Source organism: Rutilus rutilus (genome assembly GCF_951802725.1).
Source record: "Rutilus rutilus genome assembly, chromosome: 11".
Lineage (NCBI taxonomy): Eukaryota > Metazoa > Chordata > Actinopteri > Cypriniformes > Leuciscidae > Rutilus > Rutilus rutilus.
The window spans coordinates 38652833-38662351 of record NC_140216.1 but is presented as its reverse complement, the minus strand read 5'-3'; the positions used below and the strand labels follow the sequence as shown (position 1 = coordinate 38662351).

General features: G+C 36.7%; 1 protein-coding gene across 1 annotated transcript in view; it reads left to right on the top strand.

Annotated features, from left to right (window-relative positions):
• trpn1 (transient receptor potential cation channel, subfamily N, member 1) overlaps positions 1 to 6001 on the top strand; it is a gene marked incomplete at its 5' end in the record, with an annotated part of 45261 nt that extends 39260 nt beyond the window's left edge. Inside the window, 2 exons of the mRNA XM_084423849.1 lie at positions 2895 to 3041; positions 4638 to 6001. Of these exons, the coding sequence (XP_084279975.1) occupies positions 2895 to 3041; positions 4638 to 4771 (281 nt within the window). The 3' untranslated portion in view covers positions 4772 to 6001. The remainder of the gene's footprint in view (positions 1 to 2894; positions 3042 to 4637) is intronic.
• Between the last annotated feature and the right edge of the window lie 3518 nt (positions 6002 to 9519).

The window sequence follows — 9519 nt, the reverse complement described above, 5'->3', positions numbered from 1 at the left end:
TCAAGAGTGAATATTGTCGCAAATTCCACATTAGTATTACAGTTTTTTCCAATTGCTAACACACTAAAATGACACGCACAGCACAATTATTTAAACTGACACACGGAGAGCAAAACCTCTTCTCAAGTCTCCAGAAGTCTAAACACATTTTCTGCTTTACACACATTTTGCAATTCAAAATGGCACTTTTTAAACGCGCTGAACACGGTTCTCTGCATAAGACACAGCAATCTGACATAAAGTCACATGTTTGCCATTTCAAAACACTGCCATTCAAGATGACACTACATGAGCTGATTGGCCGACACATGTGTCACCTGTCAAACCTAATCTTTTTGAGTTTACTGTTTTTTGTGAGCATATTTTTGTTCAGTCTAATGTATATCTGCTGTGCATATGTTGCACCGACTTGTTTGGTGATTTTTATTTTTTTTTATCTGTATCAGTGTGTATCAGCAAATATTTCTGTGCATGTGAACAATCTGAAGAATGTTCTACAATTTGAACTATTTTACAGTTTTTCTCGATTGTTTACACACATTTTCTGAAAGCATGCCTCATATTCTCAGAACTCTACACACAAATCCAAAAACACACACACAATGGGCAAAACCCCTCAATTCTCCTGCAAAATGAAACTTTACATTCAAAACAATGTTATTTCTTCTCAAAATGGTATTTTGTTTTCAAATGACACACACAAACCATCATATGGATAGACATTTATAAGAACCAGTTGAACACAGATGTGCTCAATGTAAAACACTATGATGAATGCAAAACACTTCTTCTCCATTCATCATAATGACTTAGGCCTTTTTTTGTTCAGTGTTACACTCTCTACAGACAGTACATACATAAGTGTGTTGTAAATATTTGAGAATATTGTTTTTATACTCAGAACACACAAATACAAAGTAACAAGTATATTTTACAGTTTTTCTCGATTGTTTACACACATTTTCTGAAAGCATGCCTCATATTCTCAGAACTCTACACACAAATCCAAAAACACACACACAATGGGCAAAACCCCTCAATTCTCCTGCAAAATGAAACTTTACATTCAAAACAATGTTATTTCTTCTCAAAATGGTATTTTGTTTTCAAATGACACACACAAACCATCATATGGATAGACATTTATAAGAACCAGTTGAACACAGATGTGCTCAATGTAAAACACTATGATGAATGCAAAACACTTCTTCTCCATTCATCATAATGACTTAGGCCTTTTTTTGTTCAGTGTTACACTCTCTACAGACAGTACATACATAAGTGTGTTGTAAATATTTGAGAATATTGTTTTTATACTCAGAACACACAAATACAAAGTAACAAGTATATTTTATTTTTCCCACAAAATAATGTACACAGTGTACCTCCCAACCAACACAAAGTTGTACATACAGTGGTCTACATACAAAACAACAGAAGAATTGACTGTATACAGTTACAGTAAAAAAAAAAAAAAAAAATTCCATTGTTGGCATCCATTGCTCCATTGAAGAGCTCACCTGTTGCCCTTTTATGCTAAAGCTCTGATTGCTAATTGTAAACCTGTGTGACGGGTGTTTGCCCATGTGATGAGTCAGTGTGCATATTTGAATGGCAGTGTGTTCCTTGTGAAAACAAGAGATTTTCTGCATGAAAATTGTGTCAAAAGCAGAGAATTGTGTGTAGTGTTTTGAAAAAAGTGTGTTTTAGAACTGCAGTTTGAGTGTAAAGCAGGAATTGTGCTTGTAGTTTAGCAGAATTGGTTCAGGGGGTTGGTGAATGAGTTACATGTTGTGGTCATTGTGTCTCAAGTACCAGAAAATGTGTGTAAACAATCGAGAAAAACTGTATTTTTCCCACAAAATAATGTACACAGTGTACCTCCCAACCAACACAAAGTTGTACATACAGTGGTCTACATACAAAACAACAGAAGAATTGACTGTATACAGTTACAGTAAAAAAAAAAAAAAAAAATTCCATTGTTGGCATCCATTGCTCCATTGAAGAGCTCACCTGTTGCCCTTTTATGCTAAAGCTCTGATTGCTAATTGTAAACCTGTGTGACGGGTGTTTGCCCATGTGATGAGTCAGTGTGCATATTTGAATGGCAGTGTGTTCCTTGTGAAAACAAGAGATTTTCTGCATGAAAATTGTGTCAAAAGCAGAGAATTGTGTGTAGTGTTTTGAAAAAAGTGTGTTTTAGAACTGCAGTTTGAGTGTAAAGCAGGAATTGTGCTTGTAGTTTAGCAGAATTGGTTCAGGGGGTTGGTGAATGAGTTACATGTTGTGGTCATTGTGTCTCAAGTACCAGAAAATGTGTGTAAACAATCGAGAAAAACTGTAGTATTATGGCCCCACAAAATGATGCTGTTTACAAAGAGTTGCCAGCAGGAGGCGCTCATAAAGCTGCATTATCAGGAAAGATGAAGAAAGATTCAGTGAAAATCACATCGAAACGTTTCTAAAGACAGTCAGTTCCCTTCAAACATACATTCATATAAACACCTGTGCCGCGTTTTGACTTTGAAACGTGCAGTGCTCGTGTTTATTCAGCGATGTCAAAGCCTTTTGGAAGATGGGTTTGTGGCGGGCAGTGTTGATAGTGTGAACCAATGTATGGGGAACACTGTAATATAATTTGACAGCTATCAATTATAGTTTAACCTCTCTATCTTCACCGTCACGCTTAGTAACACACACATCTGTGCATCACCACAGTTGTTTTAAGCGACATACACCGGTATTGCGGTGTGTTAAGAATCCATATCATAACAAAATTAAACACCGGTATTCAGTATGAGCCGTTATACCGCCCAGCATTAATTTGCATGTTTGTTTCTGCCAGATAATTAAAAAAAAGGTAGACTTAGTCCTCCATGTTCTCTGTTCAGGGAAGATCTGCTGCGCGGAGAGTCGTGATGTGATGAACGAGGAGGAAGACGCTGAAGGCTTGTCCGACTCTCGTTCTCTAGATCGACTGGCTCAAGCGTCTGTCAGCTGGGTCAGAGGAAACAAGAGGACGCAGATCCTCCCGGAGGGCAAGTGCATCTCATTTACCAGACAAAATTCACTTTCACTCTGGCAGAAGATTAATTCATGTGGTCAATTTTAAACCAACCCCGTCCCCTATTATATTATTAATTAAGAAATGGTGTCATTCAGAAATTACATTGGACATATTTAAAACGCTTCTCTTGGGGGAAAAAAAATATTTTCTGTTAAATATCAAACAGAAAGAGCCTATATAATTGCTATATCTTTATATTGTTGTAAGAAAAATATTGTTAAATTATTATATTTAATTTAACAATTTATTGTTTGTTGTTACTCTTAGTTTGCCATGAAAATAGCCTTTGCTGCGTTAAATAAATAAGTAAATAAATACATGAATTATTATATTATATTATATGGTTTAAATAAAGAGCATAATAGTTGAAGATGCTTTTCTGAAATTGTTTAGTTTATCTAAACTGGAAACGGAATAGTACAACCCCTGGTAAATGCGTTGAAACTGCATCCACTTTTGAGTGAGTGAATGATCAAAAAATATTTATGCATTTAAAATGCACAGCATAATCCCGGTGAATGCTCATGAATTACGTTTTTATATTTAAAAATGACAAGTTGCATGCATAAAAAAAACCATGAATATATACAGTACAGGTCAAAAGTGTGGAAACATTACTATTTTTAATGTTTTTGAAAGAAGTTTCTTCTGCTCATCAAGCCTGCATTTATTTGATCAAAAATACAGAAAAAAAAGTAATATTGTGAAATATTATTACAATTTAAAATAACTGGTTTTCAATTCATTATACTTTAAATGATCATTTATTTCTGTGATGCAAAGCTGAATTTGCAGGATCATTACTCCAGTTTATCACATGATCCTTTAGAAATCATTCTAATATGATGATTCATTATCAAAGTTGGAAACAGTTCTGCTGCTTAATATTTTTTTATAACCTGTGATACTTTTTTTTTAGGATACTTTGATGAATAAAAAATAAAAAAAAAGAAGAAGCAAATGTTTTAAAAATATAAATCTTTTGTAACAACAATATACACTACTGGTCAGTCATTTGGGGTCAGTAATTTTTTTTTTTTTTTTTTTTTTGCAGTAAATCAATACTTTTATTCAGCAAGGATGTGTTAAATTGCTAAAAAGTGATAGTAAAGAAGATTTATATTATTAGAAAATATTTTTTTATTTTGAACTTTTTAACCTTTTATTCATCAAATATATTAGGCAGCAGAACTGTTTCCAACACTCATAATAAATCAAAACGTTAGAATGATTTCTAAAGGATCATGTGATAGACTGGAGTAATGATGCTGAAAATTCAGCTTTGCATCACAGAAATACATTATTTTTTAAAGTATATTCAAATAGAAAACTATTATTTTAAGTTGTAAAAATATTTCACAATATTACAATTTTTTCTGTATTTTTGATCAAATAAACGCAGCCTTGATAAGCATTAGAGACTTCTTTCAAAAAATATAAAAAAATGTAATGTTTCCAAACTTTTGACCTGTACTGTAAATATTATGTAATATCACATTTTAAGCATTTTGTTGGGTAGACATGGCCAGGTGTCATTCTCAAGCAGTCGTGTGCTGTTTCTGTGCAGGTGGTCAGATCCCGATGTCCAGGTGTGGAGGTCAGGTGCGCGTGGAGAACGTTGTTGATTGGCCGTCGGTGGTCCAGCAGTTTTTATCCCAGCGCAGACAGAGGGACAGATCGCTGGCGGAGAGAGATGAATGACGACAGATGAGTTTGCTCTGACTATATGAGCATCAGTTCAGCCACATGAGCCCACATCACTTCAGCGCATCACAGCCTGTGCCTTTATCTGATGCTGACTCCTCACGCGTCACTAATGTAAGATGTCATTTACACTACTGGTCGAAAGTTTGGGGTCCGTATGATTTTTTTTTTTTTATGTTTCTGAAAGAAGTCTCTTCTGCTCACCAAGGCTGCATTTATTTTAATAGAAATACAGTAAAAACTGTGAAATATTATTAGTTTAAAATGGCTGTTTTCTATGTGAATATATAGTAAAGTGTAATTTATTCCTGTGATCAAAGCTGAATTTTCAGCATCATTACTCCAGTCTTCAGTGTCACATGATCCTTCAGAAATCATTCTGATATGATGATTTGATGATCAAGAAACATTTATGAATATTATCAGTGTTGAAAACAGTAAATCATTTTTTGGAAACCGTCATACATTTTTTTTTTACAGGATTCTTTGATGAATAGAAAGTTCAAAAGAAAAGCATTTATTTGAAAGTAACATTTTAAATGTCTTTACTGATCAATTTAAAGGGCACCTATTATGCAAAATTCACTTTTACATGGTGTTTGCACATAAATGTGTGTTGGCAGTGTGTGAGCAAAACCACCCTAGAATGATAAAAATCCACCCAGTGTTTTTTTTACAATCTCAATAAATCATAAGCACCGTCTCAGAATGAGCTGTTCTCAGATTCGGTGCAATGTGACGTAGAATTGCACAGGCCCCTCCCACGACGGTTGAATGACACTTCAGTTTGAGCATAGACCCGCCCTGAGTGAGCTGGACACAGAGTCCGCCATAGTTCGACGCTTGAGCAGCTGTAGACAAGAATGTCTCCTAAGCGATTGAGGTGTGCTGTTGTTGGATGTAAGAATGAACATAGCAGTCTTCATTTACTCTCGTTGTTACTCGAGGATGGATCTGTACTGTTCGTGATCCAGCTTATGGTCTCCAGAGCGACAGGACTAACGTTACTGACCACGGCAGAAATGAAAGTGAGAGCGCGCACTTTATGACAGCTCATCGAGTCATTTTACGGATATAAGGTTTACCAGTTTATTTAGCACCCACTGAAAAGGTGTGTATATATTTGTTTACTGTTAGTTGTAACGAGTGTTTTGTGTACTTCGCTGTGTACTGTATGTTGATGATAATGGGGGAGAGAGAGCGAGAGTTTATGGATAAGACTTTAATACGCACTTCTTATGGCGCTTTTCCACTGCATGGTACGGTACGGCTCGGTTCGGTACGGCTCACTTATGGCGCATTTCCACTGCATGGTACGGTACGGCTCGGTTCGGTACGGCTCACTTATGGCGCATTTCCACTGCATGGTACGGTACGGCTCGGTTCGGTACGGCTCACTTATGGCGCATTTCCACTGCATGGTACGGTACGGTACGGCTCGCTTTAAATGGTACCACCTCTGTTGAGGTTCCAAGCGTACCGTACCGATACTAAAATGTGACGTGAAACACTGCAGATCACTGATTGGTCAGACAGAATCATCACTACCAGCGTCATTGTATTTACAACACTAAACCCGCTAGATTTAAATAGCCAGTAGACAAAACAAAGCCAACACTGTAGCGCCTGTTTTAAAAGTATTTGCTTAAAAAAAAAAGAAGAGTATAAACTTCAAAAAAAGAAATGGCTGAATCGTGGTCAGTGGACGAGGTGCAGACGTTCCTCTCTTTGGTTGCCGAGGAGTGGATGGGGAAACACGGAATGAAAAATTCGCATTTAATATGATGATGCCATGGCAGTAGAGACGGCAACTATATAACGATCAGTCCCACCCACTTTGAAGCGGTACTACTGTAACTGCAGTGGAAAAGCAAACGAGCTAAAGCGAGCCGAGCCGTGCCGTACCGAGTCGAGTCGTACCACGCAGTGGAAAAGCGAAGCGAGCCGAACCGTTCCGCGCCGAGTCGAACCGTACCGAGCCGAACCATGCAGTGGAAAAGCGCCATTATACTGTGTTTATTCAGCTCTTACAGTGATTCTCTGGTGTAAAACTAAGGCTTCATCTTTTGTGTGATTCACTGAACTCATCAGTATAACGTTATTTTGGTCATCATTCGGACGGGGTTTGCTACAGCAGGCTTGTATTAATAGTGGATAAAAGCAGATGACAAATAAGTTATAACCATAATTAAACTACACTATACCTGTTCTATCTCCATACAGCATATATTCTCTGGCTATGTGGGCATTATTGTCCGACGCCGAGTCGAAATGAACACCGCAATCACCGCAAGAGTTTCTGTTGAGATTGTCCTTCTGGTTCTTCTGAGCGCGAGCTCGTGAGGCTCCGCCCCCTGGGCCGGCAGCAGCAGCAGTTAATTTGCATTTAAAGGGCACACACTAAAACAGCGCGTTTTTCTGAGCCCCCAAAAAATGACAATTTAAACATGCTGTAAAAAATTATCTGTTGGGTATTTTGAGCTAAAACTTCACACACATACTATGGGGACATCAGAGATTTATTTTACATCTTGTGAAAAGAGTCATAATAGGTGCCCTTTAACACATTCTTGCTGAATAAAAGTATTAATTTCTTTCTTTTGAAGTATTGACTGCAAACTTTTGACCGGTTAATGTTCATGATTAGAGTTGGTTGTGATGTGCGTTCCTACTTGATGTCTCTGACTTCTGATCATAAATGTGTTTTATTGGCCGATGCCAGAAAGATGACGTAAACCAGTTGCAGTGCTCGCATCTGTTTGGCCAGCTGTTCACTCGTCAATAAAAAAACATTTTTAGCATCTAAGCAACCGAAGTGCTTCCGAAAGGAACGTCACTAAAGCACTGCCAGGAGAATGTTTAACAGTATTACATTTTGTGTTCGTTAGTTTCATTATTAGTGCCACAGAAATATCAGTGTTAATGGAAAAATATCTTTATTTTTATTTTATTTTTACTACTTTTTTATTATACAATTGTATTACTCTACATGTAAATGACACATGCTAAATAATGTTAAATGCTACATATAGCAGTGTAATCACACGGTGTCACCTGCACCTTTATAAAAATGAAACAAGTGTTTTCAGGGCTTTTTAACACTGTGTTCACATGTGTCAGTATTACTGTAATTTCAATTTCATGTTGACAATTATAACATTATGCTAAGAGCTTTTCTAAACTCAGAGTTCTTTTTCCATTTACTTCATCACTGACGTCATTGCAAAATGTTGAAGAACAAAAACAGATGCACCTGATGCTACCTGACATTTTGTTTGCCTGAGCTTTCACATGCTTCAGATTCTCCAAGTTATAATTACTGTAAAGTCATGCCGTTTTTATTTTAAGTAGTACTACTATGTTGTCACAAACTTGTCAACGGCCTTAAATCGTGTTTTTTAGTTCTGAACTTTGACTGTCCTGAAAACAGAAATAAAAATAATGTGGACCAACATCTGAACAGTGTCTGTAAAGTCTTCTGAATGATCAAAACTTCACTGATAAACCTGTCGCACTCAATCTCCTCCAGTCCGTCTGTCTCTGATTGATAGTTCAGACTCTTTTATCCAGTAAAAGTCTTTCAGTGTAATTGTACAAGCGTCCTCCTTCACCTCGAGCTTCACGAGTCTTTCCAGGTCAAATCTGAGCTGATTTTATCAAGGAAACGCAAGAATAACTTTGATATTGTTAGTAATATTTCAGCTGGACTGAATCAGGTTTACATGATTGTCATCATCATTATGAAAATCATGAGTATCAAATATGATCATCAGGCTTTTGAGGAAGGTTTATTAGTCCATCTCTCGATCATCATTGTATTGCATTTCATTATGTTTTAAAACTACAGAGTTTTGATCGTAAAAACCGAGCATTTAAATATCATCTCACTAAGACGTTATTGGCAGATATTGATATTTATATGCATTTTATGTCAGTATCTGCTGTACTGTTATAAAGATCTCATTGATTCACATTACAGGCATCATAATTACTTAAATTTCAGCATCTGCATCAAATTGCATATGTTTCTCAGTTTGAGAAAAACTCAGTTCTCAGTCCTCCATATTCTCACTATATATGAGCCAAAAAGGCCTGATGTATCAAATATGATACAAAACATTAAATTATTTTGTCTAAAGGTCCAATAAACTAGATTTTTCTAACATATGTCAGGCTTTAAAGTAACATATTATTTACTGGAAGGCTGATTATTTTTATATTAACAGGTTAACTAGTAAATTATGACATGTTTGACGTGAGACTACGTCCACTTCTTCCTCTCGGAGACGAAATGAAACAGGCTCCTCGGTCAGATATATGATGATTTCCACTCTCGCAGGAAGTGTGTCTCGCTAACCCGCTTTTCTCCTACTTTTAAGTGGAGATTGATGGGTTATACGCTTAAAACCGAAGTCTCTGTCAGGTTTAACTATGGACAGAATGATGAGAGGAAGAATAAACATTTGTAACGAGGGCCAGTTTTTCACTTTTATGGACGTTCATTTTTGGCCGTGTGTTTATGCCGAGACAGTAACTCATCTGTCCTGCATTGGGAGGGAAAAGGACTCGGAGGACTTGGACTTGCTTTCTAGAAACGTCCTAAAGTGGACTGCGTTCGAGTGAAATAACAGCTAATTCACTCTTTCATGTGATGGATTCGCTCGCATTTATCAGGCATTCAGACCAAACACCAGACATTTATGTTTCCTGTTTTGAGCTTCTCATGCTAATTTTACATCCATAAA